This window comes from Sinohyriopsis cumingii, chromosome 11, assembly GCF_028554795.1.
Source record: "Sinohyriopsis cumingii isolate HCF-2022 chromosome 11, ASM2855479v2, whole genome shotgun sequence".
NCBI classification, from domain to species: Eukaryota; Metazoa; Mollusca; class Bivalvia; order Unionida; family Unionidae; genus Sinohyriopsis; species Sinohyriopsis cumingii.
The window spans coordinates 71,284,053-71,305,937 of NC_142971.1; the positions used below are offsets into that span (position 1 = coordinate 71,284,053).

The 21,885-nt window shown below is 37.3% G+C and overlaps 1 protein-coding gene across 2 annotated transcripts; it reads left to right on the forward strand.

Annotated features, from left to right (window-relative positions):
• The first annotated feature begins 7,937 nt into the window (after positions 1-7,937).
• On the forward strand, positions 7,938-21,276 carry LOC149788692 (protein FAM167A-like). 2 transcript variants are annotated; one of them, XM_089974768.1, is made up of 3 exons: positions 7,938-8,066; positions 9,883-11,789; positions 19,342-21,276. In XM_089974768.1, the coding sequence occupies exons 2-3, from the start codon at positions 11,274-11,276 to the stop codon at positions 19,597-19,599; spliced, it is 774 nt and encodes a 257-aa protein (XP_089830894.1). In that variant the 5' UTR covers positions 7,938-8,066; positions 9,883-11,273; the 3' UTR covers positions 19,600-21,276. The 2 variants fall into 2 exon arrangements, with proteins under 2 accessions (XP_089830894.1, XP_089830895.1); XM_089974769.1 differs by lacking the exon at positions 7,938-8,066 and adding an exon at positions 8,439-8,566.
• The last annotated feature ends 609 nt before the right edge of the window (positions 21,277-21,885 follow it).

A 21,885-nucleotide genomic window follows, 5' to 3' on the forward strand; every position in this document is an offset into this window, starting at 1 on the left:
ACCTCAATTTACTTTTTAGTTATCTTAATCTAAGTGATAGCAGTGAATGCATGCATTAAAATGCATGACAATAATGCAACATTGACCAAGAAACTGACCATAATGCAACACTGACCAAGAAACTGACCATACATTCAACATTGATCAGAATACTGGACTTCGAGCGATACCGTGTCTGATATTTTTTGCCACGGCTATTATGATTGCTGTATACATGAGTTACAATAGTGTGTGTGTGTGTGTGTGTGTGTGTGTGAGAGAGAGAGAGAGAGAGAGAGAGTAACATTATAACGTACATTTGCATTCAGTAAAGTGTTTAGTAACACCGCCCCGCACCATACTGTTACACAACATTATTTTTTATGTTGCAAATTAAAACGATGTATCACATGAGCGATGGAGGTAATTAGTTTTCTGCTGCCACATACATTAACGTGAAAGCATCTAAAGGTCTGCCTGTTATTCACATCTGAGACTGCACGCTGAGGCATCACGTGACATAATTATTTTGTAATCATGCTCTACTTTTAAAGGAAATAAATACGTACGTCTAAACTTGACCTTTTTTTCAACGAGATATCTGCTATTTATATTGGACACAATCTTAAATTTATACGATGTTCTAACCTTTTGAATCGGACATAAAAAAGAAGAAAACAAACCAATTAAAAGTAAGATTTATGAAACTTTATAAATATGTGACCCAGGTAGCACTCCTTTTTACTTTAGTTGCTAACGTTACTTATAATGAACGAACCTAATAAAGTGCCCAATGTTTGAGCCAAAACACTGTATAATCGAAATCTGACTGAATAATGCTGCTCGTGGATCAAGTAAGATCGATTTATGTTATGTAAATTAGTCTTTGTTTCTTTCTAGAGCATGTTTCGCTTTGCACCGTCTGCGTTCTACGTTTCCTCCTACTAACACCCTCTCTCCCCACTATTCATACGCACTGAATGAAAGGGGACATGATGTCATCGATAAAACCGTTTTTTGTTGTATGCATTGCTTTATTTCTCCCGGGAAGGATGGGTTGTCTGTTTTGCTATTATAAATTTACATCGTCCTGCGTCAGACATTTTTTCGGGGGGTGGGGGGTGGAGGGGGGGGGGCAGATATTATATTTATGACGTATGTGTCTGGTACACCATTCTGCTGTTTACGAAAAAGAAATGAATGACATTTTCATCAGATACTTTAAAGGGAATATTTATTTACATTCGCATTAGACCGTGCACTAGTCCAAATATAGCACTAAATGGATGTGAGAGCGAGGTTTGTAGCCATCGAGGCGTCATCAGTAATTGACGTGGAGGATACTTTACAATCTAAAAGACATGTGTAAATATTTAAAGAACATGGTGATTTCGAAACCATGCACTTATACTGTATTATTGCAGCTGCTTATCTCAGAGTTAAAAATGAATGACCAGTAGAACAAAGAGTGTTCAACTTTTTGATAAGTAACTAGAAACCATAACAGCCACAGAGACAGTCGCTGCATAATGCGTTTTTATTTCCGAACGCAGTACAAGTATTGATTGTAATACATCGGAGTTCTTCACTAGGCAATAAAATGCAGTTAATTTTATTTAATCACGCATTTACATTATTTCACTATTATAACTATATATGTACCCAGCAAAGACTTATGATGTTGAAAACAAGTTTGAAAACCAGGTCATAAGAAACCAATAGGTCAGTGTTTTGATCAAGTAGTGTACACGATAGTCATATACAACTGTCCAAACACATAATATTGACCTTGTTTTTATTATAACCGCATCATGCCCATTAGGGCTGCATTTGTGTATTTCGGACATCTGAAGTCATACAAAACAAACTGAATCAGTGGCTATCTTTCCCAACGTCCGCTTTTAAGCAGATATAAACGGTTCCATGAGATTTTGTATAGTGTTGGTAAACATTTGTTGAGGTATGTATTCGACGTAACAACGCAGTGATGGAAAGTACCGCCTACACAAAATACACACCGGGGTCTTGATTGAGCAGTTGTATTGGTAATACAGTTTGCAGACATATACAGCGCTACTTTCAGGGGTACGTTCAATGGCACTTTGCCTATATGTATGTTATTGCCTTTCTGTACCTCATTTTGGTAAGTGCTATTGATTCACACTGTTAGGGTCTTGCTGTACCTCATGTGGGTAAGTATTGTTGATTCACACTGTTAGGGCCTTGCTGTACCTCATTTGCGTAAGAACCATTTATTCCAACTGTTAGGGTTTTGTTGTGCCTCATTTGGGGGAGTACTATTTACTTACCCTGTTAGGGCCTTGTTGTACCTCATTTGGGTAAGTCCTGTTGACTCACTCTTAGGGTCTTGCTTTACCTCATTTGGGTAATGCTGATTCACACTGTTAGGACCTTGCTGTACCTCATTTGGGTACAAACTATTTATTCAAACTGTTAGGTCCTTGCTGTGCTTCACTTGGAGGAGTATTATTTACTAACACTGTTAGGGTCTTGCTGTAGTACCTCATTTGGGTAAGTACTGTTGACTTACTTTTAGAGTCTTGCTGTACCTCATTTGAGTACTGCTGATTCACACTGTTAGGGCCATGTTGTACCTCATTTGGGTAAGTACTATTTATTCACACTGTTAGGGCCGTACTGTACCTCATTTGGGTAAGTACTATTTATTCACACTGTTAGGGCCTTACTGTACCTCATTTGGGTAAGTACTGCTTATTCACACCGGTAATGTTCTCCACTAAGCATACGCATGATATGAAAGACATATTTTTTGTAGGATGCAGAAATGGAATAGGTACTGGCAGATTGGGAACGACGGTAACTTTTCCGTTTTAAGTCCATAAATTCCAAACAGCCTATTTAATCTTTACAAATCCTATCTTACCTGCGTTTTACATACACTATCAGTCAAGTTTACTTTATTACACTAAGGATGTAAACGTTACAACATATGAGATATTTAAGAAAAAGGACATGAATATAGCGTGTGATATCATTACATGAACATAGCGTGTGATATCATTACATGAATATAGTGTGTGATATCATTACATGAATGTAGCGTGTGATATCATTACATGAATATAGCGACCGCAGACCAGAGTCTATGCTGTTAGCTTTTGGATTCGACCTGCCATCGAGTATAGACGGCAAATCGCCTCGCTTGAAGGACAGTACTATTTTTGTGTATCTTGATCTGGAGTATACATTTTTATTTTACTTCGTGTGGTTTGTAAACGCTGACATTATGTGATTTGATTGCGTATCGGATAACCCATAAAATGGTATTTAAAACACTTCAATCGAATTTCCCGTGGCAAACACTCACGAAAGAAAGTTTTGTTTCCTTATTAATTATTTAGCGGTTTATGTATCTCCTTTGAAGGCAAGTAGAAAACACGCGAGATAATAAGTCGCGGGGATCAAAACATATCAGTATGATGGTGAAATGTAATTAAATCTTACGACGATAGTATACAAATGTTGATTGTGGCGGCAGTGGCGGAAAAATTTGTTTTGTTTCGTTTTGTTTGTTTGTTTGTTTTTTAAATTATGGCTTTAAAGGCGACATAATAGAACTTGAACATCGATGGAGAGACAAAATATCTTATTAATCATTTACAAGCATTTTGAACTTCCATCCAGACAGGGCTCGTACAGAACAGATCAAAACTGTCTGGTGGGTGGGGATTTTTTTCTCTTCCACTTCATGTTTATTGATCCGATTAGAAAGTTACGACATTCTATGAGGCATATGTTCAATTTAAATTACAACAATGCGTTCAGAAGCTGACAAAAGCGGTCCTTTATCTTCACAGTCCTCCTTCTCTTCTAATGTGCATTACTTTTCACTTCAGACGGACATCAACCTGCAAACTATAAATCTCCGAAACAAAAAATAGTCATAATGGACGTTTGTCGAAGGTAAGTTTCGTTTGACTTCAAAATGTATTTTTTTTTTCTTCTTTGAAGATTCCATACAGGCTTTCAAAAAGGACAGTTCTTGTTGTTGATGTGGATTACCGCCATTTTCAACATAATATGATACTGATGGCGAAAAGTATATCTGGAATGGAAGAAACCGGAAAACCCCCGGGAAGATCTATTAACCTACGGTAAGCTATTAGCTAGTTTTCTGACACGAGACGCAAACTCGGCCAGATAGAGGAGAGATGGCAACCATCGGTACAGGTGATCATCTTAGACCATTTCGGGACTCGGGATGGTAGTGGGTAGAAAATTACCATACAGGACGGGATGCGGAAAGACGTGGGTTCGATCCTCGACCGAGTCATACCAAAGACAAAAATGGTACTGACAGCTGCCTCGCATGGCGCTCAGCATTAAGACGTCGGTGTTAAGACTAGTCGGCCTAGTGTCAGCATAATGTGGTTGGGTGGGATATGATGCCACGTGTCTGTTACATAAAATACCAGTGCTAGACATCACTATAAGCTGTCATACTGAAGACATTATTGCGATATGACTGAAACATTTTTAAACTAAGTTAAAAATCCAAATCACACACTCCATACAGCACCGAACTTTCTATGACTGATTTCCTTTTCCGTCTGTCTGTAGAGTTGTATCCCTTACATTTTAATCTACATTTTTTGTTTAAGGTGGAGATCTCACTGCACAAGGTTTTGGTGACTTAGAAATTCGCAGGCGTTCCAAGATTACTACCTTACGCCAACGCAATATGGTGCGATTTATAGTTTTGCTTGTGTCCTCGTTTGTTCTTGTTGTCCTAAGCGACATGATGCTGCTTTAAACTTGTGCACGTGTTCTGGCGTGCTCTTGCACTCCAACACGAGTGCGGGAGGTCGCGGGGTCTAGCCCCGGTCTTATACCAAATACGTACAAGAATGGTACTAGTAGCTGCCTCGCGTGGCGCTCAGCATTAAGAGGTTAGTGTTAGGACTGGTCAACCAGCTGTCAGGATAATGAGACTGAGTGGGACATAATGCTGCATGTCCGTGTCATGATGCCCCGGTGATGGACATCACTATAAACTGTTATGCTGCAGACATTGTAGCGAAATAACTGAATATTTATTAAAGCTACGTTAATATACCAATTACACACACACACACACACACACGTCCTTCGGTGGAGCACGTCTTTGCAGCGCTTTAGAAACTAACGTTATAAAACATATTCCTAATATTCCTGCTAAGTGTGAAGTATGAAATAGTTGTACCAAGTTCCAAAGGGGATTGTATTGTGCCAACAGCGAGGATGAGTTTACAAAGGTAAGCACATTTTCAAGGGTGTGGGTCGGAAATTGCCATTCACAATATCTATCAAGAACAGGAACATTAGTCTTCCATCCGTGGCAAGAAGCCATGGTCCTGTTCAGCTATTTTTTGGCAATATGTTCTCCGTTAAAAGAGCATTCAAATAAAGGAATGTGAAAAACGTTATGTATGTATGTATGTATGTATGTATGTATGTATGCATGCGTGTATGTATGTGTGTATGTACGTACGTCGTTTCAAGCAAACCGTACGGTGAAAACAATAAATAATAGCTACCCTTAACTACTTTCTGGGACATTAAATCATCACACACCACAAAAACGAGACGTGTAAAGGATACGATAGTGTTGTTTCATCGTAGATGATACGAGCTACTTGTTCATACCAGATAACACGAGCTACTTGTTCATACCAGATCATACGAGCTACTTGTTCATACAGATAACACGAACTACTTGTTCATTCCAGTTAATACAAGCTACCTGTTCATACCAAATATTACGAACTACTTGTTCATACCAAATAATAATCTACACGTTAATACCAAATGATTCGAGCAACTTTTTACCGTCTCGTTCATATGTACTGCCATGATAGGTCTTTATTAACCTGGCAAACTGTAACGGAGTGACTTGTTTTAAACATAGGACGTGCTGTTTTCTAATCGAGGAAGACTAGGACAAAAACACAGTACAGCACTTACTCACCATACCGCCCTTCATTATAAGACTATTCCTGTTATAAGCAGATATGCAAGTAGATATTTACTTTTCCGGTACCGACCACCCCACCCCCACGACACACGTCTAATCGATACGGTCACTGGCTATAAGGCGGGTGTTATCGTATATCCTATTTTATCATGAAACATTAAAATTCTTGGCATAGTGTACCTCCTTATAAGTGGATTTAGGTATACACCATGTAAATTTAAATTGTGGGCATAGTCTACTATAAGGGAGTGTGATACACACCATGTAAAATCACAATTATATGTAAATCGTACATCCTCATAAAGGGCTATACAACATTGCATCCCTGGACAATACTTTAATGAGGCAGTACCGTATGTACTGTGTCATGTACAAATTAATTCCAATTAACACTAACAGCCGAACAATATACATCGGAATTAATTTGTACATGATACATGTGTTTATTTTAATAATGTAGGTCACCATAACGTGACCCATAAGCTGTCGCTGTCATATCTTCACGTAGATCAGAGCAGATTTGATTTTAATATGATTACAGTGGCATACCATGGCAAAGAGACAGCCTAAGGTCTGACTTCGGCGTGTATAATAATAACATACAAATTTCAATTCCTAATAATTACAAATAATGACAGTGTTATAAAAGTGTAACTAAATAATTGTTAATCAGACTTGCAAAGTACTTTGTCTTTACTGGTAATTAGACTTTTATAGTTCATTGTCTTTATTCATCTATCATGAAGTACACAATCCACACATCTATTTGAGATTCAGTATTCGCTATGTGTTCGCGTGGTTTATTGGTAAAGCATACAGTTGTTGTTGGCATTGTTGTTGTTGGTGGTGTTGTTGTTGTTATGTATTAACGACATTTCTCAGCACATGATAGGTTATACATAGCGGCCAGTATACGTTGTGGAGGAAACACACAGAAAAACCCCGGGAAGAACCACCGACCCAAAAGAAGCTGCTTTTTCAGATAACCGCATAGGCTGAGCTTGAGACTCGAACCAATAAGGACAGGGCGAGACAGGGGCGAGACATGGGTGGTCCATTCATATCGGCGAATTAGTTGGTTGCCAAGGGTGCCAGGCTAAATGGGGCGCCAAATCTGAGATGAAATAATGGGGTGAAGGTGGGGGTCGCAGATTGTATGGTTTGTCTTGGGCGCCAGTTGCTGGCAGTTATTTCACGGCTGCTCTTGGGGCGAAACGTCAATGGTCTGTAAAGGCAAGTGCCTTAGACCACTCCCCCATCCCCATAGTTTCGGCTAATCGCCATTAGCTAATACTAGTATACTTACAAGACGTAACTGCGTTTGCGTTGCTCTACACGTAAGAATTGTTGAGTAACGCCTTGTAACTTTTGCAGTCGGTAATTGATGCCTGTTTGGTGTAGAGCTCATTAATCAAGCTTTAAATCAGAGATTCGGGTAATCTGTAAATCTTAAAACAAATACAGAACGTGTTTGGAGTCTTTTTGGCTTAGTTATTTTTTATGTGGTGTTTTCTTTTGCCACTCATTGTGTGTACGGCACACCCACGCACATACATACACACATACATGCATACATACATACACCCACGCATACATGGATGTATGCATGCATACATACATACATACATACATTTTATTTATACACTTTATTTCAAAATCCAAATCACACACACACACACGCACACACAAACACACACACACACACAGAGACATACGCGCGCACACACACACATACGCGCCCGCACGCATATATCTTGTACGATTGCACAGAAAAATCCCGAACGACAGTGTCTGATCTATCGACATCTCTTCTTTTGGGAAAATTATATTGCTTACCTTGGATACATTTTCACAAACCTGATCGGTAGTAATTAATGGTTCCCGCATTCATTTTAATAGACGGCATGGTATCTGTCTTTTTCAATGGAATTCTATTCGTGTGCCCTTCTCACAAAACACCTGATCAGGTATGAAAAGTCAATGTCCTGTGCGAACATAGCAAGATGGGAAGATATACGATGGGAAGATATACGCAAGTGCATTCATACGTTTCTTTCATTGTAAACTTGGTCGCACAGATAAATCAACAGAGGTGAGACACTTGTGTTTGCTTTACCTTTGTATGGTAGACTAGTAGTATTACAATCATTTCGCATGTGGACTTGTTTGCTTTTACATCCGATGTTTAATTTAAAATTTACTGTTGCCAATATAATAACTTTTACTTACGTTCAAACTTAAACACTCTCTTCAGACTAGGCAAAAGGAGGCGTTTCTTTACAAAGGGGAGCCATTTGCTTGCATTCTTTAGGACGATTTGAGAAATGGATTTAGATGGCGTGATGTGATGTGTGTTTATGGCATATCCAGCCTTTATGACAGCACAATATAACCATTAAAAGTTGACGGATTACAATAATCATTCATTTCCTTTTTACATATTATAAGAAATTCAAAACTATTTGTTATACGTCTATTTGATGAACAGAAGGTGCCTTGCGTTTTTACAAAACTCTGAAGTAAACAAGAATTTCTGAATGTCACAAATCTCTAGAAAGAACAGAAGCATATCTATTGGAAGCTAGGACGTCAGTGAGTTATATACAGTCTGGGAATCTGTGCTTTTTAGAAAAGGATATTGCTCAGGCTCAGACTGGATCGATGCATGCCATTTTAATTAGTTACTTATCGATACATGGATCGGTGTGTATCTTCCTAATTAGATACATATGGATACATGGATCGGTGTATATCTTCCTAATTAGTTACCTATAAATACAAGGATCGGTGTATATCTTTCTAATTAGTAAGCTATAGACACAAGAATCGGTGTATATCTTTCTAATTTTTTACCTATAGATACATGAATCGGTGTATATCTTCCTAATTAATTACCGGTGGATACATGGATCGGTGTATATATTCCTAATTACTTACCTATAGGTACATGGATCGGTGTATATCTTTAAAAGTAGTTACTTCTGGATACAAGACATCGGCGTATATCGTTCTAATTAGTTGCCTATTGATACATAGATCAGTGTATATCTTTCTAATTAGTTACTTATAAAAATACGGATCAGTGTATATCTTTCTAATTAGTTACTTGTGGATACATAGACTGGTGTATATGTTCCTAATTAGTTACATTTATATACATGAATTAGTGTATATCTTCCTAATCTGTTACCTATAGATACATAGATTGGTGTACATCTTTCTAATTAGTCACCTATAAATACATAGATCGGTGTATATCTTTCTGATTTGTTACCTTTATAAATATGCATCGGTGTTTATATTTTTAACTAGCTACCTATGGATCGGTGTATATCTTTCTAATTTGTTACCTGTGGATACATGGATAACGAAGAAGACCTTACCGGTGGTTTTGATTTTCTTGTCTTAATTCACTGATTGCATGTTGGACGTTGTTAGGTTTCACATACGTATTGTAGACAGGACTTAATCTCTGTCCGAATTTGATGTTACAAACATTGAAAATTGGTAGCTGATTGGAAGCAATAATTTAACTTTTATAAAGCCTTCTCAGTATCCCAAATCTCGTTTTGTAAATAACACGACGTAATCGATTTCTTTTCTGTTACACAGCCTGTACGGATTTAGATACTTTTGCAGCTTTATCTTTGTGAATATAAGCTAAAAATAAATAATTGTATCTGTATAATGAACTATGTATCACAGTTTTCAATTTCATATGGTATATGCAGTTATAAATGCTGTCTATCGATACAGCTGTGTATCACAGTTTTCAATTTCATATGGTATATGCAGTTATAAATGTTGTATATCGATACAGCTGTGTACCATAGTTTTCGATATGGTATAATTTTTGTACATCGACGCAGCGGTACATCACAGTTTTCATTTTTAAATTATTTTTTTAGCGTTCCATCGCATCCTTGGATAGTTTACATCTGTCAGTCTAGATGTGGGTGTGCAATGAGTCTATCGCTAACTCCGCCTGCAAGCACCTAACGACCAGTGAAATCGATCATATGACACGTGCTCGTCATATATATCTTCCTATCATTCGTCACTGAAGATGATCGACGTACAAAACAGATTTATTTCCACGCTATCATTAAAACCGAAACTTGACCTTCAAATGGAATAAGTATGAAGGGTCGCATAACAAAGTGAATTAACCAAGAGCCGTAGAGCCTTAGAGAGTGATTGATTACAGTTAACTATATACAGTTTATGTGCAGATAGATTTGTATGCACAATAAAATTCATTATCTACCTGAAACGATTTGCAAAGAGATATATATATATATAGGTGACACAAATGGGATGTGGATAGGTGACTTCGCTATTCGAGGAAGGAGTTCACTACGAGGGAATGATCATACATATTATGGTGTTACAACTGAATGTAATCCTTATGTGCATCACAAGGAGTCTCAAGTAGGAAAAAAACTAAACAGTCTGATTTGGATATCAGACAACCGACAGTATTATAATCTGAATTGTATCTTAGTTACGTGTAAGCTAGATACTTTAAATGGTTTTATATCTTCAAAGAATGCCTTTGATTTCTTAATATCTTTAATGTTTAAATGAAATAGCTTCGTGATATTACTTGAACACTTTGGAAGTAACTTTTAACGTGTACAGTAATTTCTGGACATTAATCTTAAGGTCATTTGGAAGTTTCGGTGTTTATGATTGATTATAAAGCCGCACGTGGTGAGCAATATCAATAAAAATGAGACAGAAACATGTTGGCTGACCATGACTCGTCTATGAATGTAGATCAAATAGTTCGATGCACTTATTAGTTATAGACAGAAAACATTTAGAAATGTGTTATTTTTAAAGAGAGCTTACTTGTTATTACAATAACTCAACGTACTTGTGAACTGGCACATAAACCAAATTCATCTCCTCGTGGTGCACTCCTGAAATATAATATATTGGAAAAAGAAAACGAAATAGAAAATCCGTTGGCATAGTAATCTTGGAAATTTATTGATTGGAGACAATTGAGTAAATATATCTACGGAAATAGATATCGATTGTGAAAATACGTGTTTGTATGGAGAAGAGTCTTACATGATCAGCGCTTTCTAATTGTACACAATTTACGAGAGAAAACAGAAGTGGCGTGCATGGATGCTGAGATTATTAGGACTTTACACGTATGCTGCTAGTGATAAAGCCTTTCTTGACGGACTGAACAAGTAAAAAAGTGGATTTCCAAATGCGCAAGAGTTCGTAAGAGTGTTTGGATTGGATTTTTTAGGTACCCTTTATAAAATAATACGCACTATTTATGTTTCCTTCTGTGGAGACAGGAGGTAGGGCAGGGGTGCTAGTCGATTCCTTGGCAACACAAGCCACGCCATCATCAAAGGAGGAGTTGGAGGTATACAGAATGAAAGACTTCCGTCCTCCGACTCTTTCGGTCATTCATGAGGGCGGAAGTGAGCCCAATTCTCCAGCACCCTTTTCAAGCAATAATGAGGCAAATTTCCAGAATTCAAGGTTTATCTTTAAGGATGTTGACAAGGATGACAAGGATATAAACGACAATGTGAATGTAAAAACTGCAACTGATCTTTCAAATGATTTAGCACGCCTCAAAGCTACTGCCTCTAAGTTAAATCTTAGGACAAGACGATCTAGTTATATGTTATGGAAAGACAGGTACATGGAATCCAATTCTCGTGTCGTAAAGCCAACGCTTGGTGAAACCTCTGATGTTGTTACGAAGAACACAAAAGAAACATGGACCGTGGAAAGGATAGATAAGATAAATAATGCGCTGGAATGGCTCAGAAATGAATTGGTAAGCATACAGTCAGCGATAATATCAAGTTCGTTTCGCCTGCGAAGCATAGACGAGACATAGGTATGGCTTTTCCTGTGATGTTGTAGTTGTTGGCGTAGCTTTAAATGTAGTTTTATTTATTTTATACCAGTTCAGTTCTTTGACACGGTTGCACGTAAGGTCATGAATTTGATGTTGAGAATCATTGTGGATGATTCTGCCTATACTAGGCAAAAGGTCACAGTGACCTACATTTCACGTTTCATTGACTTTGTTGCGTCTCTGAAGCGTGTCTCGTCGGAGCAGGGGATATTTATCCTTGTGTGGAAATTCTTTTCGTTAAGTGCTTTCCCACCTGATTTAGCAAAATAAGCATATAGTATTTGTAAGTATAAAAGTTGAGTACTGTTTCGACGCTATCTTTGTAGTTTCCCCGACCCAGATGATGATGATTGTAATGATGATTTTAATGATGATGATGATGATGATGATGATGATTCATTAATTATTTACAGTTTGATCAAATATATCTGGATACCGTTTTCGCAGTCTTAGTCCTCTAAGAATTTCATTGATTTTCTGGCTGTCAACATGAGTGCTGACTATTAGAATAGTTCAGCTTGTTTTGGGGAAATCAGCAAATGGTTGTTTCCCTTGCAAAGACCACTCTTTTGCTGTAGTGAATTGCTCGGTCTTTCCAACTTAGCGCACGACGATTATAATATCATATAATTAGAAGCACTATATTCAAATAACATGTATAACTCTGTTAAATTATGTAAGCAAATATCTTTCCTTAGAATGATAGAATAATTACATTACTCCCATGATGTTGTCAGTATCTAATAATAACTTTCTGATGTCATGAAGGATTTGAATAATGTTTCTTTACTTCATCATAACGAGAGATCAATTAAATATATCTGGATATAAACTTTGTCATACAGGTTAGTTATATACCGAATTTACGTGACCTGAGCTTGCTAAAATCTGCTTATTTAAGTTTATTCCTTAAGCCTCGAATACATTTTGTGCGATCTCTTCAGAGCTTAGTAAGCGTGGGTCACGGCTATTTTGGTTATTTTCTCCTTCATTGCACGGTGTGCTGCATTTGCTCTAATGTATACGTCATTTCCTGTCTTTATCAGTCAGTATTGAACGTTTGCTCTCTTATGACCAGACGGAAAATAAATTTCATTCATATTTTGCCAGTCCATAGAATTATTAGCCACTTGTCTCTGTTGTTTATTCTTGGACATAATGCTATGCAACTGACAAATAATATTTCTCGAGTGATGTTTAACTATGGCCCCATATTGTCCCCGTTATCTGCTGAGACACCCCTGTATAATTGCACCAACATATTTCTAGGGAGCTGGGGTCTTTTTGCCCTGTATTTGATTTGTTCACAACGATAGACATTGATGAATAGCCCTACTGGGGTCACTCAGTACATTTTCATCAGCATTATTACGTGATTACCTGCCAGATAAGTTAAGCTGTATTGACTTTCAATGGAATTTGGTAACATCTAGCCATTGTAAAATGTTCAAAGTCTGATGATAAAGTACACCGTGTAAACTTTAAATCTCAGGAAGAAAAAGCAAAAATCCCAACCGAAAACAATAGCAACAGCACTGACAATTTTTTTAAATTTACATGTCAGATTCATCATTATATTTCAGCTCAAGCCTTTAAAATCTTTAGTTTTTCCCTGTACTTTAAAATAAGTTAAATTTTATAGGCAGTCAACACAAAGACTACACAATACCGTGCACTCTATCCTTTACCATGTGCTCAGAAATCTAACAAGATGGTGGATGGTATTTCTTTCTTGTCCACACGATCGGCCACGTTATAATTTTCACACAATCCTGCTTCAGTTAATTATGCACTGTATCTCTTACTTTAAAATAGTTTCCTATTTACTGCAAACCATAGTTTGTCACGCCACCGTTTAGTACCCGAAATTTGCTTCACTCATGCTTAACTAACGTCATGCATTTTCTGATTCGGCTAGCGACCGTTTGCTCCTTTCTCTTGCTTAAATGTACACACCAAAGAAGTTTAGATCCTGTACCCTTCCCTTCACCCTGATAGCTATGGGAACATGGAATTAATCTGCTAGCCGTATTTTACCGTTTCCTAGTTAATATAGGCCATTTTAAATCATAATGCAATATCTATTTTATTTCACTTTTCCCTCATTTACGTAAAATGATCAGTCTTACTCATAGTCATAAATCTGATTAAAATCGGCATAACAATAATTTATTCGAAAGATCAGCCACTTTTACTTGCGAGGACATTTGTCTTCTCATGCAATCTCTTCTGGTCACCTTTCTCACCATTATCAACACAATAGGGCTAGTCATTATCACCTGGCTTCAATTCTCACCCTAGCACTCCCCACCCCGCCCCCATTCCACCGGTCAAAATAGTCTCACCTAGCTTCACCTTGCTTCCCTTTCCACCTTATCTCCAAAACAGGTCCAAAAATTACAGACAATTTTGGCGCTCAAACTCAAACTCAAGTAACAGCTTTTGACGTAAGGCTGACTTCTGGTTGACGTCTGGTTGGTGTGTTATGTAACGTCCAGTTGATCATTTATTTTACATCTGACTGGTTAGTTATTCGAAATCTGAATACTTAGTTATTTTGATGTAGGGGTGGTTATTTGACGTATGATTAATGAGTTATTTAATATCTGGTGAGTAATTTGACATCAGACTGGTTCACAGTTTGATGAATAGTTGGCTAGATATTTGACAACTGACTGAGTAGTTATTTGGCATCTGAAGGGCTCGTCATTTGACGTCTGATTCACTGGCTATTTAGTGCCTGCTTGATTAGTTATGTGACGCCTGCTTGCTTAGTTATGTGACGTCTAATTACCCAATCAGAATTCAAACATCGTAGCTGAGAATAGTCCTTAATCCAAGTGCCAGGAGTGATTCTCGAAATATCAGACTGCATGCATCGAGACTGCAGAGAAAAAGGAATATCCAAATCACTGTAGAGCGTATTGTTGCTGTGGCCATAACATCAACTTCAGCTGCAGAAAAAAAAAAACACAAGAAAAACCTAATCAAAAAAACTTTTGATGGTAAACTTTAACTAGTAGGCGCCGTAAGTAAAGAACGGTAACTCTCTTTAAACTGTCTCACGGTGTTCTTCAATCTTACCCAGTGTGTCCTAGTGTCCGACTTCTTAGCAACATAAGACAGATACCCAGTCGCCAAGGATCATATACGAATTATTTGCAGGTTAAGGTTTGTAAATCCTATTTTACCAACATACATTCGCACCGACAACTGTGAGTGAGTAAAACATGACCATGACGGTTTTCTTTCTCTAGTATTTTTATCCGCCTCTTACCTACATAACGAAATAACCTCTCTAATCAGTACTCACTATTGGTACTCTCCGAGATCGAATCGTACTAGCTAGAAATCAGGATAAATGAAATTAGCTTAATCAAGATGTTCAGTTAAGTTAATTAAGATGTTTAATTTATTTATATACTTTGTTTAATCAAATTATGACAATAATTCATATCCGTTTATACAAAAATAAGAATATTGTTCCACAATTATCGAATTTAAATACACCACGCTGTACAGAGAAGGGTGCATAGATACTTCGAGCATTTTCATCGATTCATTTTATGCTGCGATCAACTTTCAATTTAATTACATAATTGGTGACACAAGATGTATTCTGCATTGCATTTTTTGTCATCAATTATATACTTATACATTTTGCTTATTGATTCCTTTTAAAGTATTTCTTTGGTCAATTATATCATTTTGTCTTGATTCAGCACTACATCGCATGCCAAATATATCGTTTTGTCTCGATTCAACATTAAATCGCATTTCAAACATCGTTTTGCCCTGATCCGAGATTAAATCCGCGACAAGCGTATCGTTTTGGCTTGATCCGAGATTAAATCCACGACAAGCGTATCGTTTTGTGTTTATCCGAGATTAAATCCACGACAAGCGTATCGTTTTATCTTGATCCGAGGTTACATCCACGACAAGCGTATCGTTTTGTCTTGATTCAGCACTAAATTTAATGTCATTCATATGCATTACTTTTACATGTAATTACATGTATGTACTTATACCAGGAAATAGCTTCCTATTGGACTTTTCATTTTGATGCTGGAGCCTCCAAGATGGTCTAGGGAAGTACAAGGTCTATGATAAAATGCTTTCTCAGACGTGAACTGAACGGTGGAGAAATAGCCGCAAAAAACACACGACACAGGTTTGAAAAAGCCAATAAATGGCCAAATAAATAAATACATTGGACTAATAAAGTTATATTACTGAGAAGTGGATGAATCATTGAAGGTTTAAACTAAAGCACTGAATGAATAGCATCATTGATTGGATATAAAAATAACAAAATATTTCAATTCACACACCCACATCCCCACACCCCACACGCATATAAACAACTCAATCAACCTCACAACTATGGGGTGGGGGGGACGAAGTTACAATTCTTTTTATCAAACAACGTCGTGGGCTCCAGAACTAAGTACAGTTGGTACAGAAACAGAATTTATAATTCTTTATTTAAAGCTTATTTCTTAAACAAGGGCAGACCTAAAGTTTTAGCACCCCCACAAATAATTTTAAAATGTAAACACACAGACAAATAGATTATGTTTGCAAGTAGATTTTTAAACAGCACAGTGCTGTCATAAGCAAATTGGGTAAAACGTTTATTTTGGCAAGTTTTTAATTAGGTTGGAACACTTGTACTAGTATTTCAGCTCTCCCGATGGCACACACACACCATTTGTGGCTGTCACCCTGGGAGGGCCGTCCCCCACCCCGTTAGAACGCCACTGTTCGTAAGTTCTTTTCATGCTCGAGTAAAAATCCTAGAAGACTATCTACCTGTTGTAATACCACATAGAAAAGTCACTGTGTTTGGCATCACAAGATAGTCATTTTATATCATATATACATACTGTTTTGCATAAAATCACACGTACCCGCGTTTTTGTCACTCTATAGGCATGCTATCTTACCTAGAATCATGGCACCTGCTGACACATCTATTTGTACGTGCTGAATGCTTATTGCAAACATGGTGTATGTGGGTTCGAGTCTAGGATTCTGCCAATGTGGGTATGTGAGAAGGCTTGCCAGTAGCTTCTCGTGGGTCGGTGGTTCTTCCCGGGGTTTTATCGGGTTCTTCCTCCACCATTAATACTGGCTGATATGCATATCCGATCATGTGTTGAAAAATGGCGTTAAACCACACAACAACATCAACAACACTCTTACAGTCAAAGAGGTCACTGTGGAAACATTATATACTTTATAAACATGGGTTAATAGCTGCGATTACCTCATGATACCGCTGATTTGTCGCAGCATTTACATCATAGTCTAAACAGAAGACGCTTTATAACCATTACAGTTGAAAGTAGGACTACATATGTTTATAAAGTCGTAAGCTTTCCACATTTAAGTTAATACTTGTATATCGTGACGTTTTGCAATCACAGCTGAAGTAGCTAATGAATGTAATCACAGCTGTTGTAGTCAATAAATGTAATCACAGCTGTATTAGTAATGAATGTTATCACAGCTGTTGCAGTCAATGTAATAACTGACACGTAAATTATTCTTCCATTACTTGTCTTTCGTAGTGGTGATACTGGCTGCCACTCTAAGATTACTCAAAGCTTGTGATGTCCATACAGAATAATCGGACTTCTTGAGATGGATAAGCACTGTATCATCTAAAGATGATTGTAAAATCCATGATTTAAAAAATACTCTCAGCGTTTTGTCAGCTCGTTTTATTACTCTGATATGATACCAAAAAAACTATTATTTTTATTGTTTTATGCCTCTAACGTCCAGCCATTCATCATGTCGTTTCCAAGATCGCTTGTGTGGAATTGTTTTCATTATAATAAGTAATGTAAAACGCTATGTAGAAGAGCCACAGACAATCGTCGATTATCGTCGATTGTCGTCGATTATATTAATGATTTACCCCCATCGCACTCAAGAAGTTTCACATCATCCCAAGTTATGTCCTGCAACTGTTAATGACTAATTAAACCCCGAATCGGGTTAAAATCGTACAACATCGAATTTGCCACATGTGAAGAGTGGCCAAAGACGTTTTAAATGATACTGTCACAGGTGATGAAACATAAATTTACCTTTTCTGAACACGGCTTATAAGAACATAATGATGTTTTGATTGGATAAAACGAACAGAGATCACAACTAGTTCCACGTAGCTTGGCGGTAAAACGAGTATTATGTGCACCGTTCTTAGAAACAAAAGGCCCGGCATTCTATGTACCTATGCATAACCCTGCTAGTGTTACTAGAAATTTTCCAAACTGTTGGCAAAGGTGTGTAACACTAACGAACCACTCATCCCCAAACTGTAACCGGATTATGCATCAACTTCATGACAGCATACCATCGGATACATCCGCCGCCATGACATACATTCCGAAGGAACACAGCGTTCAAACTTGTTCACATTCATCATGCAGCAATAATTCATCTCAAAGTAAGTTTTGACTGATTCCAGCTGTCAAAAATTCGCAGAGGGAACGACGATCTGAAACCCTCATTACAACTGGAATTGCAATTTTCCAGTATATGAACACCATTCCGGAAGTGACTATAGAACGGCGTTTCCTAATTGGATACCGAGACTCTAAAAGCGTGTACATGTCTGTGCATTGGATAACAAGAATGGGAGTACCTTTAGCTGATGCACTGACACGTCGTTCACTGATAAAGAACACTAATGTACAGTGCTAATATTTATAACTTTTTTAATACCCATTGCAAATTCTTAAAATAGCAATATGTCCAATATGTACACAAACAGAGTGAGAGACAGAAAAACAGACAGATATACAAAACAGAGAAAATGCAAATAATAGAATGAAAACGGCCTCAGAATTAAAGTTTGTTCCAAGTCGCAAACCGAATTGTTGTGGCGAGTTACGGGAATTATCTCATATCGCTCGTCCTCCACTGCCTTAACCCACTCGGCCTTGACCTCATTCCCCAAACGGGTAAGGCGAGGAAAGGACTGGAGGTCCACGATAACTCTCTCTCTCTCATTGTGGTTCAATACCGTGTTCACAAATTATACCCGTGCAAGCGTCGCCTCGTGCCAACGACATATTTATTTCCTGCTGAACTCGTCGATCATGGAATGACTTACAGTAACGTAACTATGTTAAATAGATCGATCGTTCATATACCTATTGATCTGTCAATGCTTGTAAATTTTTGACCTTGAATCTACTGACTGATTTAACGACCAATTAACTGATTGTTTGACTAATGGAATGGGTATGTGAGCGACTCGTTCAAAGAGTAAGTTAATGACACAGGTCACATTTTATGCTTGGTAAAAGTTCAAGTTCTTTTCTTTTATTAAGTTACTAAATGCTTTATTGGATCATCATTATATTGACTGATTGATTCATTCATCAATTTTCATTCATTCATTACTTCGTTCTTAATTACGTTCTTTTCTTTTCTTTATTGAACGCAGTTGGCGATGCGATCACAAGACCAGGATTTGGCCCGCCAGTTTCTCTCAATACGTCACGACATTCACCAGTTGAAGTTACAGAAGAGCTGTGAGGAACACAAGGAAATGTTAGAGGACATAACTCAGGATCTCGAAGACGCTCATGAGTTAGACAGAATATGTGATTTCTCCCTCCCTGACTCCGTCAACGAGTCTCCTCTCCGACAGATAGGTGTTACAAGAATGAATCTGAGTTCGAGAAGATTTTCTACTTGTTAACTACAGAGTTTTAGTTCATATAGAGACTGTGAAGATGATTTATGTTTCCTTGTGTTCATTATAACTTTAAGGGTTGTCTCCATTTTGTATAACAGAAACGTGTAATAACTTAAACGACGGCTACATGTACATAACAAACAAGTCTTTTTACAGAATCATTTGAATGTTGTCTGACTGTCTATGCTGGCAACGTTACCATTCAGGACCCATTTTTTTCTACCTAAATAATGGTTGCAATTGTAGGTATTTTGTTCTTGTCTTGTTAGCTTGTGACTCAAGTACATCTATAAATTACAAGATGGAGGCTGTATCGTTAAATAAGTATAATGAATGTTGTGGATGACTAATGATATGAGCATGACCACTTAATAAGCGTAAAAACAATTCAGTGGCAGTTGCCATTTTTTATTTTTCAAATGGAAGTCTTGACAGGATCAGGATGATTCTGTACAGCATGTGTTTTTACAGACAATTTGTTGCTGTTGTAGGGTTTAACGCCATTTTTGAGCACACGATAGGTATACATGGCGGCCAGTATTAATGGTGGAGGAAGAACCCGGGAAAACCCCAGAAAGAACCACCGACCCACGAGAAGCTACTGGCTAGCTTTATCACGTACCCACATTAGCTGAATCCGAGACTCGAACCCAGTCAGACAGAGGTGAGATGGCAGTGGTCCGTAACGGATAGCGCTTTAGACCACTCGGCCACTCGAGGCCGCACAGACAGTTTGTAACCTACACTTTAAATTATGTAAGTTCTCTCCTTAGTGAAACCAACTGCTACACACACACACACACACACACACACACACACACACACACACGGACATAGCGGAAATTATATCCGTGGATCAAACAGAAGAATGCTTGTCAACATTAATAAACCTTTTAAATATGAATAAATATCACTATCAGCCAGGTCAGGGAATTTTTAATTCGTGCTCTGCGAAGATTATATATAAATCATTGTAGAGAAATACAATAGATGTACACCAGAGTGGATAGTGCTGTATCAGGGTCTTACAAGAGGATGATTGATAATATTAGCATACATTTTTAAATAAGAATAATAACATTATCATACTGGTCAAGACATAGTAAATTGCACTCTTAAGAGACTATCGAGATTCGAACTTGAAGTCAAGGCAATAGGTGCCGTAACCCGCGGACCTGCGTTTGAATCTCCGCACAGTAGGAATTAAAAATTCCCAAACTTATATGATAATGTTTTTATCTGCATATTGTCAGTCATTAAATATGTCCATCCCACTTCCTGTGGAAGTTCAATTAGTTTTACAGATGCTAGCTTTTTTGACGGAATTCGGCAATTGGGCAACTTGTCAATAAAAAGCAACAATTATTGTCTTGTACAAACATGTTGTCGATGTAATTGCAGAGGTGTTATCTCCTTAGAAACACTGCATTTACCAATTATATCTTTGTAATTCCCAGTGTTTACTATGTCTGCTATCAAAATTAATATTTCCAAATATATTTCCCTCTCGATGGCTAGAGCGATACCAACAAATACTGATGTAGATATGTATATAGATAGATATATATAAATATAAATACGTTATTTATGTAAAAGTATAATTTGTACTGTTGTTCAGTTAAAATATTTCTATATGTATAAATCGATCATTCCGAAATAAATCGAACACTGCTACAAACAGATATGTTATTTGAATTTAATGAAATTGCTGATTTCCATTTTTAATGTATTTGATGTGTTGTGTGCAACGAGCCTCGTTATTTATACTAATATATAGATTTCATTTTTTAAACAAACTGCAAAATGCTTGGTTAATGAATACTGTAAAAGTACAAAGCTTAAAACTTTGACTGGACCTTTGTTATTGGTTTTCCTTGGTATTTAAAATCGTCCACATCCAACTATTCGATATCAGCCATTCATTAGCCAGCCTAGATGGCATTCTTATATATTTAGTAAGTACTTCGTTTATTCTAATAACAAAGCGGATCAGTTATTTATTACCCCAAACCCATTTGCCAGAATAAAGTTGGTCATGACCATGTTAGGGGTGGGTTGGGGTTTTGAATGTGGGAGCATCTTTAATTTGGAACAAAACATAGATAAAGATGACAGATGAAAACATCTATGCCGCATTATTCAATTTATCAAGGGTGTATATCTCAACAATAACTTGTGCTACTTTGAGAAATAGATGGGTCAGTAAAATGCGTCACAGATAACACAAAGGGAAATAACTGCAGTATGCAACGAATTGTCCCACTTAAGAGTGCTAGAGCTTGTTACCCT